The 23517-nt window shown below is 38.8% G+C and overlaps 1 protein-coding gene across 25 annotated transcripts in view; it reads left to right on the plus strand.

Annotated features, from left to right (window-relative positions):
- Window positions 1–23517, plus strand: part of cacna1aa (calcium channel, voltage-dependent, P/Q type, alpha 1A subunit, a) — an 84242-nt gene that overhangs the window by 46681 nt on the left and 14044 nt on the right. For 10 of the 25 annotated variants that reach the window (XM_008415803.2, XM_008415805.2, XM_008415824.2 and 7 more), the window contains 19 exons: window positions 40–99; window positions 184–290; window positions 2339–2347; window positions 3885–3984; window positions 4128–4288; window positions 4441–4581; window positions 4672–4873; window positions 4963–5127; window positions 5960–6070; window positions 7477–7560; window positions 10022–10024; window positions 11322–11438; window positions 12419–12484; window positions 12673–12770; window positions 12888–13038; window positions 13581–13708; window positions 15288–15384; window positions 21778–21883; window positions 23189–23296. In XM_008415803.2, coding sequence (XP_008414025.1) covers window positions 40–99; window positions 184–290; window positions 2339–2347; window positions 3885–3984; window positions 4128–4288; window positions 4441–4581; window positions 4672–4873; window positions 4963–5127; window positions 5960–6070; window positions 7477–7560; window positions 10022–10024; window positions 11322–11438; window positions 12419–12484; window positions 12673–12770; window positions 12888–13038; window positions 13581–13708; window positions 15288–15384; window positions 21778–21883; window positions 23189–23296 — 2014 coding nt within the window. Of the gene's footprint in view, window positions 1–39; window positions 100–183; window positions 291–2338; window positions 2348–3884; window positions 3985–4127; window positions 4289–4440; window positions 4582–4671; window positions 4874–4962; window positions 5128–5959; window positions 6071–7476; window positions 7561–10021; window positions 10025–11321; window positions 11439–12418; window positions 12485–12672; window positions 12771–12887; window positions 13039–13580; window positions 13709–15287; window positions 15385–17793; window positions 17891–21777; window positions 21884–23188; window positions 23297–23517 lie in introns of all 25 variants that reach the window. The other 15 variants (XM_008415828.2, XM_008415818.2, XM_008415834.2 and 12 more) reach the window with 7 other exon arrangements.

The following is a 23517-nucleotide window of genomic DNA, read 5'->3' on the forward strand; positions in this document are numbered from 1 at the left end:
CTATTCTCCTTCCTTAGATCTTTATTTTTCATTCCACAGGTGCTTCGCTATTTCGACTATGTTTTTACTGGAGTTTTTACATTTGAGATGCTGATAAAGGTAAAACTAATTATCAAACTAGCATTTGTTTTTTAATTATTAGTTTCAAATACAAACTGCTTGTGAATTGTGTCTTTCTTCTAGATGGTGGATCTGGGCTTGGTCTTGCACCAGGGCTCTTATTTTCGGGACTTGTGGAACATCCTTGACTTTATAGTGGTTAGTGGTGCTCTGGTGGCCTTCGCCTTCACGTAAGTCTCCCTCCTCTCCCTCTCCTTTCCTTACTCCTGCACCTCATCATGTCCCATTTCTTAAATTCAACTGTACCTTGGAGTACAGCCTCTCATACTCCTCTTTAGCTTTCCATGTTTTTTTTTTCCTCTCCATTCCTTCCTGGTGTTCTGTTTTGCTTTTTCTTCTGTCCCGACCATCGAGTCATGTACAGTATCTTGTACTCTTTCCTTAGTTAAACATTTTTTACCTATTTGTTGCCAGTCCTTCCTCAACATTTGGCTATTTTCCACTTTCTCTCTCCAGTCCATTTTATATTTTTGAAACCCTTTTTATTTTCAAGCAACTCTTCCTACAAAGCACCTCCTCCACCTGCTTTACACTCAAGCATTTAGTAGAAAATAGTGTCCCTGCATCCTTCCTAACCAACCCGATTTTTACCCTGTGAGAGGGGAGGACCACCCTTTGCACCTGTAACCCTTTAGTGCCCAGGGCGTTCTAAACTTAAAGTGGGCCCAATGCAAAGCCAGGCCAGGTCATGCTGAACTTGGCTTCCATGCCCCTTCTCCTCAACAAAGCAGGTATTTTCAATTCTACCTAATCTGCATGGCTGGGATGGAGCAAAAATAGTTTGTAAGTGAGTTAACTTTGAGTTTAAGTGCTACTCTGGGTATAAACAAAGAGCCAGTGGAATTAGACATATTTGTGTTATTTCATACATTCACTCAAGTTGTATAGCGCTAAACCAATCACTGTGAAATGTCTTAGTTGATGTTGTCTCTTAGCTGTGGCAAATGGTAGCAACATATCAATTAACTGTTCAGTCATTCTAGAGTTATTGTACTAAATTACTTTACTCTTTTGGGATACTTTTACCCCTTTTAATACTCAGATTTACACCCTCAATTTATTTCAACTGACATTTTCTACTACTTTTTAGTTTTTATTTGCTAAATGCCATTAATTTGGATGTCCCATGACCAAACCTTATTTTTTCCAAAGCTTTTACTGTTCAAAAAATCTAAAATATGATCAATACAGGGGCTTCAGTGGTGGTGCTCCATTTAGAAGACTGGCTTTTTTCCTGGGTCATTCTCTCTGATTCATTTTTATGTGTGTTACCTTTTTACCTGCACCCTGTCCTGCTCTGTGTTTCAGTGTAATTGATTTGTCTTTCTATATGTGTACAAAATAGATCAATGCATATCATTAACTGGATCATTTAAGCTGTTTGTTTGCATTTTTTTCGTCTCTCAAAGTTGCTTTCGATGTAAATGTATGAATTCATGTACGGGCAGTCAGACAGGGTTTTAGCTGAGAAGTGAATTATCCAATTAATCAGGCTAAACCGCAATTGTGGTTTACAACTCTAATGAGTATTAGGTAGATGGGAACCAGTCAGACCAGACTTGTACCCATCAAGATAGCACCTTAATTTGATTTCTGGAAATCGAGCAGCACTCCAGAAAGGATCGGTAGTCTTGTTTGAGATGTTTATCGCTCCTTTAATCCAATCAGTCAGGTCTGAGAGCTGCAGTGTCGTTTGTCGCAATTGTGGCTGCCCTGGTTATTTCCAATGTCAGCCCGAGGTTCTTGTCGAGACTGAAGTCAGAGCTCAGACCAATATAAAAGAAACGCATTTGGTTTTATTTCATAACATGTTAATATTAAGTGTTGAAAAAGTGTCTATAAATAGGGATTCAAATTTGTTTTCGGTTTTTAGCAACCATTTAATCAGGCATGCCTTATTACTGAACTTTAGTGGTGACCTTTAAAGGAAATTTTAATGAACATATTTAATCATTTGTTTAGAAATATGCTTGTGAAGTGTTTATGTGCATGTTTGCTTTTGCTGCAGGGGTATGTTACTTTGAAAGCTTACCGAATGAAGAGCAATCCTTATGTCCTCGTATTTTTTTCTAACTCTGTCTCTCATATGGATGTATTACCTCCTTTCTCTATGTCCCATCCGGTGTCTCTCTCCCGCCCTTTGTCTTTTTGTCGTCTCTTCCCCTTATTCTTACTGTCTTTCACTTCTCACTCATCTCTTCCTTCGGATCACCAACAGCGGCGGCGGGTAAAGTTCTCTGTCTTGCTCAGTCTTTCTCCTCTTCATTTCATTCTGCACTCTCGGCATCTGTTCTTCACATCACACTCAGTTCTTCTACTCATTCATCCGTCATCACCGCTGAAATGTGTACCTTTCACCATGAAATAACTCTGCTCCAAGCACATATAAACCTCATTTTAACCTGCATCATGTGTCAGCTGGATCACAGTGCTGAAACGCGACATTAGGCGCTCATGGAAGGTTTAACGCAAGACAGAATCAGTGAGGAAAAGACAGACAGACACCCAACAAATGTCTGCAATTTGCATTTATTGCCATTTTTTTATTATTATTAAAAGGGTGAGAATGTTGTAAAAAAAAAAAAAATCTAAATTCATTGTGAAGAAACTGAGTGCTTCACTAAAAAGCTCAGCGCAGCATGCACACTTGTGCAGTCTTGCACACCAAGTCAGAAATTTGTATATAACTACCAGCAGACTGCCATCTGGCCTGACAGCTGGAAGAAGTTGGCAGTTGTGTAAACAGCTGCTATCGCTTTGGTAACCTTTAAACTTCGTCTTTTCACCCTAATTGTCAAGTGTGGTGAAAAAAAACAAAAAAAAAACATCTTTGGCAAGAGCTAAAAGAGCTTTTTAAACTACTGTAAAGTTTCCCAGCTGATTATGCATAATTGCAACTGTTGTGATCTAATTCATGTAACATATCATATTGTTACTTATTTGTAGTTCATAAATTTGATATTGTGTAAGTAGAAGAGCATTACTTGGATTTAGTTTTAGGTTTTCGCCAAGGTTTGTCTTGGTACTCATGAAGACCAAGGCTGAGAGCCCTTGAATATAATAGTCTAAGTTGTTTGAACATCAAAAGGCAGCTAATCTGTTCAAATCCTTACTAGGAATGCTCAGAATATTTGGGAGAGATGTGTATCTGATATTTTAAATCCTTTATACATATATATCTTCTATGGCAGAGTGACACTTTCTGAAGACTTATTTATGTCTAGCAAAGTCCACACCGCACAAAACTCTCCCCAGAAATAATTATCCAAAATATACTCTTCTCCATCACTCTGGCTGCTGCTGAAAAGAAAAAGAAAATCTTTCAGCATGGAAGCAAGGTTTCAATGCAGCATGAATAGATTTTACCATTGGCTGGGCATGCGCAAGCCAAGGCTATAGCCACATGTGTAAAGCATTGAAATACATTGCAAAGTGTTTAGCAAGTAGAGTAAAACAACAGTATTAAGACAGGATTGATAGCATGTACTATAGTTTTGAACAGACACCTAACTCTAGCATGTAGCTACAATGCCAAAGCCACACTTAGAAGTAAGGATGTAGTATAATAATATTATAGCAATGCTGCATGTGTTGCTATGTATTTAACCCTGACGCAGTTACTCATTGCGAGCTAACTCGAACCAGTGCCGAACAAAAAAAAAATGGCTGCACACGGCCATTTTGGTATGCAGAAGACTAAGGCTGTTGTGTTGTTCTTAAACTGTTTAATTTATGTTTGTGCTTGTCTACGTGTCCATATGTAGGGGTAGCAGTAAAGGAAAAGACATCAGCACTATCAAATCGTTGAGGGTTCTGCGAGTGTTGCGTCCTCTGAAGACCATTAAACGGCTTCCAAAGCTCAAGGTGTGTCCACCTTACTCATCAAACTCAAAAACGGGTGCATCATAACTGTTCTATTTGGCAAGAGAAAAAATACATGTTATATATTTATGCGTTTTGACAAATGTAAACGGCATCCCTTCTTCTTTCTGTTTTTCCGTGATCAGGCTGTGTTTGACTGTGTGGTGAACTCACTGAAGAACGTCTTGAACATCCTGATTGTCTACCTACTCTTCATGTTCATCTTTGCTGTGGTAGCTGTGCAGCTCTTCAAGGGACGTTTCTTTTACTGCACTGATGAGTCCAAAGAGTTTGAGCGCGACTGCAGGTCAGAAAGTACCAGAGCTTTTGTCTGTGAAGTCATTTTGTTTCTTTCCGATGTCTTCAGGACATGCACCGAAGTTCAAAGACGTATGCAAATGAGAACAAGCCTAAGTAATGTTCTTTTGTCGTGCTGAGGATGCAATATGTGTCTTTCAGAGGCGAATATCTGGTGTATGAACGTGATAACGAAGTGAGGGCGCAGAAGCGGGAGTGGAAGAAATACGATTTCCACTATGACAATGTGGCTTGGGCCCTTCTCACCCTCTTCACTGTTTCCACTGGAGAGGGGTGGCCGCAGTAAGCTCTTATACTGATGTATAATTGAGTAGAGAATTAAAGTTTTTTTCTTTAATTTGACAACCTGTTTCCCCACACCCCTCCCCAAAGGGTGCTGAAACATTCAGTGGATGCGACCTATGAGAATCAGGGCCCGAGCCCAGGGTATCGGATGGAGATGTCCATCTTTTACGTGGTGTACTTCGTGGTCTTCCCCTTCTTCTTCGTCAACATTTTCGTTGCTCTCATTATCATCACCTTCCAAGAACAAGGAGATAAAATGATGGAGGAATACAGTCTGGAAAAGAATGAGGTAAGAAGCTAACACCGTACCGCTAATTAGCATCATGATAATTGAATTCTTACTGTGAGTTCAGAGAATTTTTCTCTCATCTCGGACAGAGAGCGTGTATAGATTTTGCCATCAATGCCAGGCCTCTGACACGCCACATGCCTCAGAATAAATTGAGCTTCCAGTACAAAATGTGGGAGTTTGTGGTGTCACCGCCATTTGAATATACCATCATGGCTATGATCGCGCTCAACACCGTGGTGCTAATGATGAAGGTAAGCCACAATGAGCTAAACATACACGCAGTGACATAGCCCCATAGTTGTTATCAGTGTTTCAAGTACCACTAACAGCACTTGGGCTGCCTTTGCTTTTTAAAGCAGATTTTGGCTTTTGTGTTGTCTGCTATGCAGACCATGGATCTAGGAGTAACATCAATCCTAGTTTAGCCATGTTTCAGTTTCAGTTTTGGAAACATCTTGGCCATGTTACCTACTTTGAACAATACAAGCTAATCACAATGTATTTCTATGTACTTATACTTTTAAGCATGATATCAACATTTACACTGAAGGAGAATTTCTAAGATGGGAATTTCATGGATTTATTGAGATGATATTTGTGAAAAGTGTACGTTTCTGTTACCAGCTGGAACCTTTGTATCTGCATGTTTCTGCTAGGCCTGCCAATCAGATGCGCAGATCCCCTCTGGGCTTCTCTTGGCCCACTGGAAATAATGTATTGTTTTGTGCAATTCGTGCAAAAAGAAGAAGAACTTGGTGTTATTATTATTATTATTAGTTTAAGAATCACTAACATAGACTTTAAGATAGACTTTATCTTTAAGATAAAGATGTATATCTTTATCTATCTTTATCTTAGATAGATAAAATAAAGATAGATATTTTATCTATCTAAGGGGCATAAAACGTCCCACAGATGTTTTATGCCCCTTCTAGTAACCGTAAGAAGTTTTGCCAAGGTGTAAAATTTAAATATTTAATGTAAAACATTTAGTCAATACAGAATAGGTCAGACTGATTCTGATGTTTGTTTCTTGCATTTAATTTATTCCTAATTGAGTGTATTGCGTGTCTTTGTGTTTAGTATGATGGAGCTTCTGTCACCTACGAAGCAGTTTTAGCCAACCTCAACATAGTGTTTACTTCCCTCTTCTCCTTGGAGTGTGTCCTTAAGATCATTGCCTTTGGGGCTCTGGTGAGTGTATATATGTGTGTGTGGGCTATTGTTTTGTAACAATACACTGCCCTCATGTATTTTTGTGGAGTTCCTGGAGGATAACTCAGTTATTAATGTTAACATTGTCTTCATATGGATGTAAATACATTGTAAAAGTACAAAAGTACAAACATAATACCACTTGTATTTATTAGCACATGTTGAAAATGCATTAACATCCCAATGGGAACAGGTTACAAGCCTAAACCTTTACTTTAGCTGGGCAATTTAAAATCGATTAGATTGAAAGTTACAGTGGACTAATTGACTAAAGCTGATAAAATTAATTCAGATTTGTTGTAGAAACAGTGGAAATGGAGCTAAACTGATTCCCGAACAAAGATTCCCGAAGTAGAAACAAACATATTGATTGTTCCGCATTATTGTTTTCATTTTTGTGGAGACAACTGAGTTAAAGTTGTGCTTTACTTTTTCGTACACGGCTGTATAGATAAAACTAACAAAAATCAAAGGGTGAATTGTGCATTCGCTGAAACTGTGGAACAAAAAGGCAAGGAAAGAGCAAGATGTATTTTGAAGCCAAATGGTCGGCGGAGATAAAGGACAGTGTGGGAACAGTAATTAGCCGAAATCGAGCGAATGACATATTGGTGACGAAAATAGAAGCAAAGATTACTCTGAGGGTGGTGATTAGACCAGAAGAGGATTTGAATCTTAGTGAGAAGGCCAGAACACAGTCAACATGGGCATCTTAAGCCTAAATAATGCCACTCCTCAGACATGTCCTTTATCAGCACATGTGTGTGTTTGTAGGTGTGTGTCAAGGTGGTTTATTTTGATAGCTGCCACTAAGTCTAATGCACAGTTTGGCTGCAGGCAACCGCTAGAAAAAAGGAGTGCTCAGAGTATCAACTGTTTGTCTTGACCAACGCTCTGTGATTCCTTTCATACACATTAAAACCAGATATTTTTTCAGACTTTGATTTTAACTATGTATTTTTAAGTCATGTATGCTCTGTATGTAATGTTATGACGTTTGATGGTTGTTGCAGCAGAATTTGTCCTTAACCTGACTACATGGCATCCATCCAGTAGATGGTCCATTTGTCCAATCTAATTTTTATCCGTTCTTCTCTGAGTCTGACATGTCTTCTTTTTTTTTCGCCATTCTGCTTCTCTCTCTCTCTCTGCTGCTTTTTCTGTTCTACTTACTCTTCATCTCGAATTATTTAAACAACCCTTTTCTCTATTTTAATTTATTTCCTTTATTCATACTTGCCTTCCTTTCCAAATTCATGTTTTTTTTCTGCGTTTTATTCCACCTTGATAAATTTCTTCACATCATTTTCTGCAATATCCCTCTGACGTTTTATGACCCTGTCTTTCTCCTCCCTTGCGCTCCCTCTCTTCTTTGATTTGTTCAGAACTATTTCAAAGACGCCTGGAATATTTTTGACTGTGTGACAGTTCTGGGCAGCATTACAGACATCCTGGTCACAGAGCTTGGGGTAAGTAGCAATTTTGCCATTTGTGCTCTGAAGTCGTTTCTTCTAAAAGGCCAGTATTAAATTTGAAAACGCCTCTGGGAGTGTAGTATACGTTAGGTGGGCTGCAGCATGTGTCAATGAAGTTTTAAATCTGCGACTGTCTCTCAAAAACTTATACTAGCCAAGAGAATAAGGGAAGAGCGTGAGTTAGATATCATCGTTGAGTCTGGCATTGCTCAGTCATGCGTGACCGTCTCTTGAAAGTCTTATATAATTGTCCCAGTTGGTGAGATGGGGATCCAGCCAGCCAACTCCGAGCCACCGTCAGCAAGGCAGGGAGCATGCTGATGCTCTATGTAGACCCAGTTAACAGCTTGTCCAAGCAGCCAGTCGTGTTATTTGCTTGTTTCAGTCTGACAATCACTGCAGTCAGCGCATCAAAGTTCTATTAATGATCTCACTCTTAGTGTTGGCAAAGAGACAGCTAAGACTATTATTTTAATAAAAGTCAGTTTTCTATTTCTTTTTACAAACACTATATAACCAAAAGTATTCACTCATGTTCTTTCACACACGTGGAAACTTCGGGGACGTTCTTATAGACTTAATAGTAGAGAGGACACTTCCTAGAGTGCCATTTATTATGTCAGACATTGAAAACATCACAAGCTTGTTTGGTCGGGTAGATGTCAGCAGGACGTTCATGTTCTTTCGCACCAAACTCGCCCAACCATGTCTTTGTGGCACTTACTTTGTGCAACAGAAAGGGGCCATCCCCAAACTGCTCCTACAAAGTTGGGAGCGTTAAATTGCCCAAAATGTCTTAGTTTCCTGAAGTAGTACAGATTTATTTTCCTAGAACTAAGAAGGTGAACCCAACTCTTGGAAAACAGCACCAAACTTTACCTTTGACACAATGCAGACAGATATGTGCTAGTCTTCCTTTTTGTAAAAGTGCCATTAAAAGTTAACTGTGGAATATTTATTAGCTTTAATCCTGGGCTTATTGCACAGGTGGCATCCTTTCATTGTAACAATTTACAGAATACCTGAGACAGGCACATTCTTTCACAAGTGTTTATAGAAGATGTGCTTGATTTTATGCATCTATGGTCATGCAAGTGAACGGAAAACCTGATTTGAAGGGAAGAGCAAATACTTTTGGCTGTATAGTGTAAATCATATTTCATTGCTAATAGCCTATTTTGTAAGTTGTTTTTGGATTAAACATAATGTTGTTTCTGCGCTAAAATCTGCAAACAAAGTGAGATCAAAGATTTAAGGAGTGCAGAATGAAATTAGTCCAGGCTCGTACACATTGAGATGAGGATAACGCAACAGTTAAATTCCACCTTTGCACTTATAATTGCAGGGTGAAACATGTAGAAAAAAAATTATGAAACAGATGTGCAGGTAGTTGTGATTTTAAGCAATTTGGAAAAACTGGTGTTACAGTCATGGTTAGATTGAGACGTCAAAGCGTTATGATGGTTGGAAACTTCTGTCTGTTGGAGCGAGAAGTATCAACGCTCTGAGACACTCTGAAGGTTGAAATCGCGGTTGTTGAGCAGCAAAGGTTTATTTATTTATAATTTTTTTATTTATTATTTTTTGTGATATGCTGCTCTTGATGTTGTCATACAGCAGGCATGGGTATGAATAACGATGTAAATGTAAAAAAAAGGAAGAAAACTATTGATGCATTTATTTTAAAAAGCTAATTATGTTGCACATCTAAATTAATGTTAATTTTGCGAGAATGTTTTGGAAGTCACTGTTTATTATCAGTGTATTGCTGTTTCAGATTTTTATACATATTATAAATTTTTACACATTGCATTTTGTAGAAATTTATTCAGTTTTTAATTCAAAGTATTTGGTCAAATTTTAAATTTAGCTAAGAAGCGCTAAGAAAATTACTTCGATTAAGATTAATTTTAACCATGCGGGTCTTGTTTTTTTTAAATAGTTTTAAAACTTTTTTTTTTTTTTTCTAATTTGAGGTGATGTACCTTGAAACCCAAAGCAACAAATGCCTGTGAATAATTTATGGCTAGCTGGAAGGAATCCATACAATAAAAATCTTTTTTTAAATTTTGTTATTGTTTTGTTGTTGTTGCTTTAATTTATCAGTTTTATAAACTTGTGTAAAATCTGTAATCTGACACCTGCTATTGTGCTGATTTTTTTGATGTTATGACCATTGATTTTTTGTCTTGTTTTTTTTTTTATCTTTTCACATGCTTTCTTTAAATCGTCTACACACTTTACGACGACCTTCTGTAATCTACTTTGCCCTGTTCCCCTTTCTCTCCCCTTCGACTTGTTCCTGTGATTTCGCCCAATCAAAATGCACTATGAATCCTCTGTGTTCCACCCATGACAACCGGCTTGGTCAATCTGTCTGGTTGTTCTTGGAATCAACCAAAAATCCCCAAAAATGTGCTGCTATAAACCATATGTCTGCAACATCCACATGTAGATGGTTTGTAATTTTTTTGGAGATCTTATTTTGCCGCATGTGTTTTATCGGCATCCCAGCCTGTGGTATGTTTGTGACCTGTGCATGCTTGTGATTGACTCACCCACAACACTCTCTGTATATCCTTTACTGAGAACTTGAGCAGAGTTTGTAAAGGATTAAGACACTATAAACTGCTACAGACTGCTACATTCAAATATGTGAGCTTACAGTATTCACATATTCACCCACACATTTGAAAGTGACTGGTAGATTTTTTTTATTTTTTGTTTTTTTTCTGCCAAGACAGTGACTCCAAAGGTTTGCTCCTGGCAGAGAGAATAAGTAATGCATGATGACCCTTGCATGCCTTTGGCAGCAGCTCTTTATTTTTACAACACACACACGCAAACACACGCATACACACTCGCAGAGCGATGCACTAAATGCCGTACAGTAACCTGCATGTGCTGCTGCCAGGTCCTTTTCAGTTTCAAACAGCGGTCTTTTGTTCTGTTATCTGATAAACAGCGGAAGGACACATTCTGTAAGATGTTATATAATCAAGAAAATCAAATAAAAGCAACAAAATCCAATGTAACTCTTTTTTTTTGTGCAAAAGTGAAAACTTAAGAAATGATTTTCGAAAGTTGTGGTTCTGTTGCTCTTTTTTGATCGTGACATCAGTACAATGTCTATTTGACTTCGTCAGCCTGTGCATGAGCTGCTGTAAAATCTGCTTTGTTTCCTTCTGCATGCTGCGTGCTCGTCATGCTTTACAATTWGCATTTTTGCCTTGAGAGAATTAGTGCATTTGGTTGTCTTTGAAAGAAAATGTCCTGACAGTCCTGCACTCAAACTGTTCACCTTCTCTGCCACAACTACTAATAACATATCCCTAATTGGATGAAGCTAGTTAGATTTGAATGTTTTTTTTTTTTTTGTTTGTTTTTTTTTTCCCCCTGGTGTGTTGCATTGTTTTGTTTGCCCGATCTACTGGATATGAAGAGCTTGTTGGAGCCTTGCTGACTTGAGTTTGGTTTGCTTTGACTTGTATGACTCTTTATTATTTCATTTCTATTGACTTCAAATCTGCATTAATTTGAGTTTTGTTTTTGCCCTCCCCTGTTTTATGTTTCTCGTTATTTTAGATATGGCACAACTTGCTGCAGAACTAACCACTGTTTCATTTTATTCTCACCCCACTTCCTCTTTTCTGTCCCTCTTTTGTGCTCCTCTTTGACTTCCCTCTCCTTGTCGCTTCCTATCTTCAACCTCCCCGTCTGTCTTTATCTCTGGTCATGCTGTGGCTCTACTGTAGGATAATTTCATCAACTTAAGTTTCCTAAGGCTGTTCAGAGCAGCTCGTCTCATCAAGCTGCTGAGGCAGGGAGAAACCATTCGCATCCTGCTCTGGACCTTTGTTCAGTCGTTCAAGGTTTGCTTCAAATTACCCTAAGACTCTACGTTTATTTTTGAGAACGTAAACATCGTCATATATAAAACATAGCTTTTAAAAGCTATAGACTTAGCATTAAAATGTTCTATGGCAAGCATATTTTTTTAATAGTCACTGATTTAAAGAAAAAAATTATTTTGCATTATTTGGTGTTTTGAATCCTTTCTACCGATGAATCCCCCATCTTAAATAAGATGCCCCCAAATTCATACTTACATAAACATGTGTGAATGCTATTTTTCATGTGCCCACTTAACATTGTAGATTTATTAAAGATAATTCTTCTCAAGACAAATTAGAGCATTTTTAGGTGTCAGTTCAAGACACCTATTAAATTTGTCCTGTTAATTGTAGCAGAATTGTGATGCAGAATATCTCCTAGACGTTAGAACGAGATAAATTAATCMTAGCTTTGCAAATGTATTTTAAGGATATCTAAAACGTGAAAAAAGAAAACCTGGGGCAGGTATTCAAAATAGTTTTTTTCAGTTTTAAATTTTCAATGAAATTAAATAATTAGCAGGTAGAAAATGTGTCGATACTCAKACTGTAAACGAGTTGTTCGCTGTTATCTTGCCACAAGACTGTCGTTGAAACTTCTGCATATGTATCACATCCACACTGTGGATGGGAAGCAGGAAATAAATGATTATCTGAATTTAGCTTCATGGAAAGGAAAGAAAAATGATTTATCCGAAGGTTAATGATGTTTGAAAATCACAAATCATTAATTATGCATAAGATGGAATTTCTTCTTGATTTCTAACAAGGGTAAAGTACGCACATCTGCTGTGATTTCTGTCTTTAAATGCTCAAATCTTCACACTGGTGAAAATCTTCATTTAGTTTTAACTTATTATTTCATATTAAGAGATTCCCAATGTTTCAGTATTCTATAAGCGATGRTAGTCTGCATGTTTTACATGTTATAAATTCTTGTCATGTATGTTCCTCCTTAGGCACTCCCTTACGTCTGCCTTCTCATTGCCATGCTGTTTTTCATCTACGCCATAATCGGGATGCAGGTGGGTGACACCCTTCACCTTACTTTTCCTACAGCGCTTTGAAGATGCATTTAATATATTTTACTTGTGTGAATTTATAGCGTGAGGCAATGAGATTTGATGCTATTCTCCAAAGGGGAATAGCATAACAGTCATAGTCTCAACATCATGTGTTTTTTTAATWTTAATAATACGACTTTGTTTGGCAGCTATTTGGGAATATTGCTATTGAAGAAGATGGAGAGAGTGCCATCAACCAACACAACAACTTCAGGACCTTTGTTCAGGCTTTGATGCTTCTGTTTAGGTGATTATTTGCACGTGTTTGGGATCCACAGAAAGAAGTGGATGCCCTGATCGTAATGCTTGCGCTTTGTGTAGATGCTCCCGCTTTGCTAAAGATCTCGTTTTTGTGCATTTGAAGGAGCGCGACGGGAGAGGCGTGGCATGAGATCATGCTGGCTTGTCTGGGGGGTAAGGAGTGCGACATCAATTCAGGAAACACAGGGCCAGAGTGTGGAAGCCAGATGTCCTACCTCTACTTTGTCTCCTTCATCTTCTTCTGTTCGTTCTTGGTGAGCACACACTGTGAGGTTTAACAGTCACATCCTACCAGTAGAGGAAAAGCACGATGTTTTACAGAATCATTCACATCTCTTTACAACCACAAACATGTACTAATTTACTGAATGATGTATGTACATGACACGACAAGTTTTAGAAGAGAATATACTGCTATGTTTGGTAGAGAAATGCAACTCCGTCTTTAAACCCATGGTGGTGGCAGGATCGTGCTGTGGTTACTCTTTTCTTTAGTTGGGTCGATAATTTCTCAGTCTGGCTGTACTTAAGCTATTTTGCCAAAAACGAATAGGCAGAAAGGTAAATTTTTAGATGTGCAAGGGTGACAGAGAGAATCCTTAAAGGTTTTGCAGCTTATTGCTACAAAATACAGTTCAACAAAGTATTGAATCAGAGGGGAAAAGCATGAAAAAACATATTTAGGTTGGTAGTCCAGCTGCAGAACTTATTTGACTGATTATAAGATACCTCTTGTCAAATTGAATGGTTAACTTTTCTTTCTTCCACGTGTGCGTTCATATGCAYACACRTGTAGATGCTGAATCTGTTTGTAGCCGTCATCATGGACAACTTTGAGTACCTGACAAGAGATTCATCTATTCTGGGACCTCACCACCTTGATGAGTATGTAAGGATATGGGCCGAGTATGATCCTGCTGCCTGGTGAGTGCTAACATGCCAACACCCAGCTYCAGTGAAACACAAGGCTTATAGAATCGCACACATCAASTTACCATAAAACATTCAGATCTGTTAAATTGCTACCTTTATGTTCTAACCAGTTTGCTCACACAAGGGACTCTCTCCAGGGTTTGTGGTCACCGCAGAGTAACTCTGTGACYGTTTTTTTCTCTCTGGTAAAAAAAAAAATTCTGATTCGCAAATGTCTTTATAGGGAATTAAGCTGTTAAAGCTGCAGTAGGGAGTTCTGAGAAAAATGTGGACTTGATCTCAAACATCTTGAACAAGCACCCTGTCTGCCCCCAGTTGCTCTCTGTTGCACCACAGCTGATAGCTTGACAAATTGTTAGTTTTCCTGTAACATTAGGTGGTTTCGTCRCCATCAGGGCAGCTGCAGCACACTGCTAATCTTGAGCTAAAGGGTGTRAGCAGCACATACACGAGCATGACTGACAATACTAAGACATTCCTACTGGGTCAGATTGGTTGTTTCTGACTGGAAGAAGTGTGTTTCTGCAAACTGCACTAGGACCACTGAGAGAAACCAGAAGAGTTGGATGTTTTTCATAGATTATCTGCCTCATATTCTACTGTTAGGACATAGTGACRGTTTTAACCAATATGTAATATATAAATAAATTCCCTACTGCAGCTTTAAGATCCAAGTGCTCAGCTTGTCACAACAAAGTGAAGCTCTTGCMAAATAGTTGCCTATGTGTGTRTAACCACATGGGACCCCTGGTTATCTCCATCACACAGATCATCCCTTAATTTCTCCTCTCCTGCCCTCCTCCTTCCCAAGATATATATTTTACCCGTTTCTAAATCTTCTCCCTCTACTGGAAACGGCATACTGGCAAAAACTTAACGTGGCAGTGTCTCTCCTCCACACCAACCTTCCCTTTAAAGTAAACATCTGCTGTGACATGCTAAGTTTCAAGGTATCTGTATTCCAGATTTTGTGTGTTCCCTTATGCTGTCCTGCAAAGTGTTTAACCGTTAAGAAGTAAAAAAAGACTTGAGGAGCCAAAACCAAAAATGTTTAATAGCCTTGAGATCTCTTATATAGTCAGTTTTATTAAAACACTTACGAATGGATACATTTGTTCAGTGAATAACTAGCCAACAATTGAAAAGACTTGCTTTTTCTGCAAACATGTAGAGAGACGCATTCCAGGAAGCAACAACAAATAGCAAACACTAAACATGTATTTAAGAGGGAGGGACTCCTCACATCAAAAGCAGCTATTAAGCAATTATCAAGCGCATACTTTCCTAGTCTCTGTGCTGTTTCTTGAATTGTATTGTTTATTCGCTGCRACTCTTTAGCCAGATATCAAGGGCTTGTTTTATGAAAGCTATACATAAAAGATCCCTTGCACTGAAGTGATGCTTTTTTGTAATTTATCTTATCTCAAGGATAATTTTTACAACACTGTAAAGTCTTTTCTTGTTCTTGTCGATCTTGTGTTCTTGCTCCCAATGTCCTCTCTTCTCTCTGGATGTTTCCCCCTSCCCCCTGTTTGTGTCTATGTTTAACTCCCCTGTATTCTTCTTGCAGCGGGCGCATACATTATAAGGACATGTACAGTTTATTACGAGTTATCGACCCGCCTCTTGGCTTAGGAAAGAAATGCCCCCATAGGGTGGCCTGCAAGGTTTGACTCTCATTCAAATGAAACCTTCTCAACCACACTTGCTAGCCACGGCATCCAGGAATGGATTGAATGCTGCTTTTGTTTTTGATTTGTTTGTTTTTTTGGTTTTTTTGTTCTCTTAGTTTGTTCTCTTTATTGTTTTCATTTCAACTTCTTTTCCACCATTATCGACTTGCATTCTGAACTGCTGAGAGAATGTGCAGGACAATGCAGACACCTAGAGAAGCATGTTAAATGCACAAAATGAAAACTTTAAGATGTTTTGCCATTATAAACTGGATCTTTTTTTTTGTTTTTTGTATTTCTTTTGACTATCTTTGATTTTTTGTTTTTCTTTTTTGCTTGCTGTGGAGCCATGGCTTTAATGTAGCAAGCTACGGTTGTCCACTGTAGTGTTGCATTGTTCTTGGTTTTGGGGGTTTTAGGGGAACAACAGAAACTGCATTGACACCCCTTCCTCTTCCTCCCTTCTCTGATCAGAGCAGACACAGCTTGTTGCCTTCTGTCAAGCTTTGCTCTGCCTTTCTTTGGAAACGYGCACAAACACATGCCGACAAACATACTGAACACACACCAACATACGGAAGCAAGATTCAGTGTTTACTGAACATGATTCTGCTTTTTGATGGTTTTTTTGAAGGGTGATTTTGATATTTAGCATATATAACCAATGTTAAATATCAATTAAAGATACGGTAACACTTTATTTGAAGGGGGGTGAATAAGACTGTCATGACACTGTCATAAACATGGCATAACACCTGTCATGAACATGAATAAGCCTTCATGAATATTTATGATTGTTGTCATAAAGAGTCATTCGGTAACTTATGACACTTTTAATACAATGTTGACATTATTCAAAATGTCTTTATGACAACTTTACATTAACCAAGAAATCATTACTGTTTAAACTTTACCTTTAATAATATAAAGTTACCTAATTTTYAAAGTGCAATCAGTAATACTTTTATAACAAATTTATATCAGTAATGATTTCTTGGTTAATGTCAAGTTGTCTTAACAAAGACATTTTGAATAATGTCAACTTTGTATTAAAAGTGWCRTAATTTACCGAATGACGCTTTATGACGATAGTCATAAATATTCATGAAGGCTTATTCATGCTTATGACAGGTGTTATGTCATGTTTATGACACTRTCATGGCAGTCTTATTCACCGCCCTTCAAATAAAGTGTTTCCAAAGACACTAAAACATCATTAATTCATCATTATCTCAGCCACAAAAAACAGTAGATAAAACATTTAAAAGAGAGAGATGAAGTATTGTTGATAAATTCTTGCAAATTCTATCATTAAAATAAATGTTTAGCAAAATAAATGTTAAAAACCTGGCTATAGAAAGCATACTTTTTTTTAAAATATATATATATATATATATATATATATATATATATATATATAAAGTAGACCTGCACAGTATATTGAAAACTTATCTCCATTCCAACATCAGTGTTAGCAAAATTGTCATTGCAAAAGGCTGCTTGAACTACTATTTAATTCAGTGCAAGGTTGAAAAACACTTATATTGTTAAAGAAAACCCAGAAGGACTATGAAACAGCTTTCCAAGCCATGGACAAGAAAAGAGGCAATGATCTTGAAAATAACTGAGCACAAAGTTGCCGGCTCACGGCTTGCTTGGGGTGCAGCTTACCTAAAATCACAGCAAGTACAACAACGATGAGCATCAGGAGTTGAAAACATTAAGGTAGTCCATGACTATAAATTCAAAATGACTTGATTGAAGGGTTTGAGGAGACTTCAAGATATACCTTTTGAAACATTGTGCTGTTGGATAAAAAARWTTTTAAAAAACCTGCTCAGTTGAGTGATGCTTAATTTTCCTCGGCAAAATATAAATGGAGACATCTTTTAAGGTAGAGATGATAAACACATCACAAGCTGTTTTGTCTAAACACAGTTTAGTATTTTGACCTCTTCTTTGGCCCAAACATTGGTCCAAATAGGAGATTTATTTCTTATGTTCCCTTTAAGCATTCACTTAATTTTGATTCTTAGAAACAATTTTTTTTAATCTTTTGCWTAGAAAAACCTATCTATATGCTCGACCTAGTAGAAACGTGTCTAAATCCCAGCCTCCAGCTTTTATTTGCTGCCTCCTTTTGGTTTCTGAGTCTCACGTTCGAGATGAGAAATATTTTACCTCGAAAAACCCACACTCCCACAGACTCTCTAAGTCAAAAGCGTGTCCTCCTCGCTGTCTATTTTTATTTGTTTTTGGTGAATTTCCTCCCACCTTCTCTTGTATCTTTCTAATATCCTATTTTCTATTTTCAAATCTATACTTTAACTTCATCTACTTTCTGCCTCTCTCTCTCCCTCTCCTGATTTGGTAACGGGGTGGTGGCACTGGCTGATGATGCAGTGGCAGGATCAGTTGCAGGGAAATGTATGACATGCTGAGACACATGAGTCCTCCGCTGGGCCTAGGGAAGAGGTGTCCGGCACGGGTGGCCTACAAGGTCAGAAAGACCCACACCCCCCCCACATCTCTATCAAAGCCTTTCTTATGGGTGTCGTGGGGATTCGGGGGTGGTCTGTAAGGGAGGGATCAGGGATTTAAGCGCTCAACGTGGTGTAAACTTTAGTGTCGTTGTTTCTTTGGTTTTGTTTCTGTTCCTTTTCGTGGAAAACTTTGGGTCGGCTGGTCGATGTTGTGGCCTTTGTGTGGTGGTGTGGAACTGGTGGGCGCAGGTAGCAGGAAAGATATTTCGAAAGGTTCCAGGCGGGGCGAGGGGATGTGGCGTATCCGCAGGAGCGGACGAGAAAGAGGGACCCTCTCAGCTCGTTTGCACTAGGCAGGCAAGCTCACAAACGCATACATGCAGATCAATCTCATCTTTTTTTTTTCTCCTTTTTTTCCCAGATATTGAGATGATGATATTATGCATAGAGGTTAATAACCCAAACTTTTTATGGAAGGGGACCCCAATAAAGAATCGCACTCGTGTCCGACAGTATGCGTGTGCAACAGGGCTTGGAAGGTCCACCAGACTTGACGTCCTCTGACTYGCTCCCTCCTGCGGATGAGGCCCATTCTCGAACATACACACTCACATATACACAGAAACACAGGGAATTAGGTCACATCAACCTACACATAGATATTTTCTGCTATGTCTCATGGTAGAGAGAGCAGGAGGGCTTGTGTCAGTGATGTGTTTTCCTCAGGGAGCCTTTGGTTGCCATTCAGAAGCCGTTCTTTTTTCTGTCACCCTTCATGTAGCAGCGGCAGCTCCAAGCCCCCGAGCAGCCTTTTTTTTTTTTTCTATCTGCAAGTCCGATCTCCTCTTTGTCCTTTGGTTCTGTCGTCAATGCAGTTCTATTCTGTTTCCAGCCCCCTTTCATCTCTGAATATTGCTGCTCCCCTCCCCACACATACGCTCACCTGCCTTCTGCACGGCCGACGACCACCCACTGCCACTGTAGTTTTCTTGTTTGTTTTTTTTTTTTGTTTCTTTTGTCCCTCTGCACACGCCCTGTTTGTCAAATACCACAGACACAAAGAGTCACTCGTGAAATATTTTCCAAAACAGAAGCGTACAGAATGGTAATCACATCCGTGTGAGCATATGTTCCCCTAACTCCTCCCGTGATCGGCTCCCATGAGAAATCACTGGCAGATCACTGTAAGCCTCCGGGGGGGGCAGCTAGCCAAACAGCCTGTAGGCACAGGAGACCATTTCCATTCCCAACCATCGCTCCTTCATCAACAGACTTCGGGCAAATAGTGATGACATTTTACTGTATTTACCGTTCCACATTGAATGGGACTTAGGCACAGTTGCGATATTAATAATGTGTCATTCCTTTGCCCACTTTATTTCCAGAGGCTAATTAACATTCATGTCGAGATTATTGTCTTATTGGGCCATTTCCTTGAGKGAAAACCTAACCTCACAAATAAAAGTAGAGATCMATACTATTTGACCCGTACAGTTTAAGCTCTGTTGGTCTTTCTCAGTTATTTTTCATTGTTTCATCTGATGCACCATCACCATCTCCCTTTCTGTCTGTTAGCGTCTTGTTCTCAAACTACATTTCTTTGCAAATGTATTGGTACCACATGAACTCTTTCACATTTGTTGGCACTACAGTCACTACCTTAACTGTGTTTTACTATGTTTGTATTGTACACTAYAAAAATAAAGTAGTGTACAGTAGCAAAATGGAAGGTAGATAAGTAGTTTTCCACGTACTTTGTAAATCCAAATCTGAAAAATGTGGCATATGTGCATATGTTCAGTCCACCTGAGTCTTTGTTCTTTACTGAAAAATAGGCCAAACTCAGCCAGAAAAGCCAGAAAGGATAGATGGAGAACATATATGAACTGCAAATTTCAAGTCTTGCTAGAGACTATCAGTTAGATTTAGTTTTKAACTTTGACTGAGCYGCTCTGCCAATGAATATAGTACAATACAGCCAGGAATMAAGTACTGCACTATGCAAGTTTCTCTGTTCCWTCTAGACTTTTGCTGCAGCTATGTCATGCTATTTYGATTTCATATAATGGGCTGAATAGTATTTCATGTCCAAAACCTKCTACGCTCAGGTSGACTAAAAGTAAATGGTTGGTCTGGAATCTTTAGTGTGTGATAGTAAAGGGAGATACATAAAAATGCATGCCATATCATTCWGATAATTTTTTTATGAAATAACYTTTGCTTCCATTTCAATTGTGCACTGCTCTGTGTTGCTCTTACACTTACAAACCCGATGAAATTCCTTGGAAGTTTGTGGTTGAAATATGGAAAAATGTGAAAGAGTTTTCAGGGCATTATAAGCGTCCTTCCTGACAGAAAGGAAATGCGTAACCCTTCTGTTCKCCTGCCTAACAACAGAACATGCGCTTTGTGCATGGTCTAATCCGATAATCTGTCCTTTGAACGTTATCATGTGACCATTTCCATACATGTGTTTTCAATCCAAGCTTCGCTTGAAAATTTCAACCCAGTTCACAAAACGACGACATAGTTAGCTCTTTTGCTTTTCACTGTTGACTATCTCTCTCTCTCTGGAGGAAAGACATCAGAACCTTCAGGCAGAACAGCTTTATACACATACAGCCAACCAATAATGGCTTCAGTTTTTCTGCCTCTTTTTAAATGCATTCTTCTTTTTTTGTTTTCGGTCAYTTCTTTTTCTTACATTCACCTCTTCAGCACCAAATGATTTTTTCTAATTCTGTCGTCTCTCTTTCCCAAACTTTACTTTTCACTTTCAAACTTTCTGCCATTTCACGTTTCACTTTATATTCCCTACATGTGTTTAGTTTACCTAAAAAGTTACATATTTATGGACAAAAATAATTCCTCCATGGTGAGCTTTTCTTGATTTTTCCTCTTCCCAATTAAAACAAAAACAAAAACACTGCTCTCTCTCACCTATTAACCTTCTTAACCTTAATCCATTTTTTACACACTAGATCTCAACGTCTAAACTTTTTGTGCAGCAGATTACTCATCTGTGTTAATACAATTACATTGTCTTTTCTCGTTTATTATACCAACAACCACATTGAAACAACTCGAGATCATTCCAATGTCACCAGCAGTGACTTTCTGTTCACAGCTACTCGGCTGCTTGTCCTGTGAGACATTTTGTGTGTGCGCTGCATGCTTGCATGGGGACTGTATGTGCAAGAAGGACTTGGGGAAGGATGGAAAAATGTAGATGCACTTAGAATGGAATGTGCGCGGGGAATGCATGACGCAATGCATGCAAGGGTTTTTCACMCTTTCGTCGTCTTTTTCCACCAAAACACACACGAGCATCGTGCAGTGAGTTGGTGTCTGTCTTTGTGTTGTCCTCTTCTAATGCTAGTCAATGAGACCCAGAGAAGGTCAAACCAATAAACAAAAAAACAACGTGATTTATTCCTGTGATTTCTCCCATAGTTTGTTTTTGGTTTATTGGTTTATCAGCTGGTCTCAGTTGTTTTTACTGTGAACCTCCAAACCTTGAGGGGGAGCTCTAGGTAACACTGGGCACTTCTCAGCCTGTAAATGCTCATTTGCTAAACCAACCAGTGATCACTTTTGATCAAAGTGATCCTTACGAAACAAATCAGTGACTCTTTGAAATTCTTTAATGCAACAAAAGTAGCTCAAATATGTTTACTGGGATTTCTTAYGGAAAAGTAATTCTAATCTGAGCCATTACAGGTAGAGTTAGTTCCTACTATATAAGCTGTGCAAAGCTCCTTCAATCTGAGGACCCTTGCCCTTCCCCCTTTCCCAGCTCCCCTTCCAACCACAAACCTTGTGGTCCTGTCACCTGGAGGTTCCACAAACACTTCCTTTACTTCCCAAATTTTCTCACTTCTCACCTTAATTGGCTTCCTCACAGAGACTGCTTCGTATGGATCTACCTGTGGGTGACGACAACTCGGTCCACTTCAACTCCACACTCATGGCTTTGATCCGCACAGCTCTGGATATCAAGATTGCGAAGGGTATGAAACGTTTGGAATTTTTTTGTCACGAGGTTACATCTAGCAGCTTATGAGACGCGACGACATTTGGTTCCAAAGAAGGTCAAGAGATTTTTGCAATGGGTGGGCTTGATTTAAAACCCACATTTTAAAAACGCTTGCATTTTCCGTTTTTATAAATAAGAGTTTCAAAATTTTCAAAATGTTAAATTTGCTTCGTTATCATCCTGAAGGCGTGCTCATAATCAACGGAACAATTTCGACAATGGGGACGGTTGAAGTCYGCCCAGCAATAATATGTCCCAATACACTTTTAGACGAAGTCAGAAACCCAAACCACTATGAATTTTATTATACATACAGCAACTTTGCTTGTATTTTAAGTTTTAATGRTGTTTGGGCACAAAGTGCAGCCAGAAATGGGGAAATACCCCCAAACATATCTCTAACCCTTTGGCTCCAGAACTCCAGCTGCAACATGCAGTGTGACAGATTGTGATTGATGATTGGTGAGGGCCTCTCGAGTTTATTGTGTATGTTTATGATCTGAGTGGATCAAATGCAGTCTGGACTCAATAAAAAATAGCCTGTGAAATAATAGCAATTGGTTCAGATTACGCTGAACCAGTTGCAGCGTTCTCACTGTATAAATGCTGTCTGYSGCACTGTCACCGTTTCTTTTTATTTTACTACAGAGTTCTGAAAATGAGCCCAGATAAATGATTTAAACGGGGTTAGGGATTCCTCTGTCCTTTTATAACCTGTTATCAATGTTTTTGTGAACAGACTCTGTCAGTAAGTAATGCCATTCTTTAAAATRAGAGTCACAAAAGTAGATCAGACAAGGTGCCAAGCTTAAATTGCACACTTTCAAATCTGAACTTCATAATAATAGCTTGCACTTACTTTAGAAGACAAAGTTCCATGYTGCACGTTGTCTAAAATATTTCCTAGACTTTCATTAGGAAATATTTTCCGTTTTATTCTTGTAAGATATCATTCCAGCTCCTTTCGTCTTTATGTCTTACCTCGTATGGCCTGGTCTGTAGATTATACGACGTATTCAGGATGTTACGACTTAAAATTGAAAGAGTACCAGATGGAGTCACAAACTGAACCGATCCYAACTACCGTCTTACTAATAAGCACCTTCTTTCTTTTTGTCTGTCYCCTTGTTTGTATGTGGTTGTGTGTTTCTTTTTTATATAAATTTTTTTTTCTTTGGACGAATAATGCGTTCTTGTGTGTTAAACATTTTAAACAACATTATTGGTTTTGTACTCGCATGTTGGATGCATGCATTGGTTTTGCTACGAATATGTCTAGGTGGCATTGACAAGCATCAGATGGACGCGGAGCTGAGGAAAGAGATGATGGCGATATGGCCCAACCTCTCCCAGAAAACTTTGGATTTGCTGGTCACACCGCACAAGGGTAAGTCTCAGAGTGCTGGTGCGGACACAGATTTGTGGCTCAGTCCAGCCACCTTATGGCACCCAGTGCTCCATCGATGATTCACTTCACACCACCTGAGGTCCGCTTTTCTCAGTCAGTCTCTCTCTCTTTCTGTCTCTGTCTCGGCTGCACCCTCTGAATCAGCTGGCAGATCCCTAAACACAAATTAACGTACCTCCACCAAATAAGCAAACGCATAA

Source organism: Poecilia reticulata, linkage group LG8 (genome assembly GCF_000633615.1).
Source record: "Poecilia reticulata strain Guanapo linkage group LG8, Guppy_female_1.0+MT, whole genome shotgun sequence".
In the NCBI taxonomy this organism is placed as follows: domain Eukaryota; kingdom Metazoa; phylum Chordata; class Actinopteri; order Cyprinodontiformes; family Poeciliidae; genus Poecilia; species Poecilia reticulata.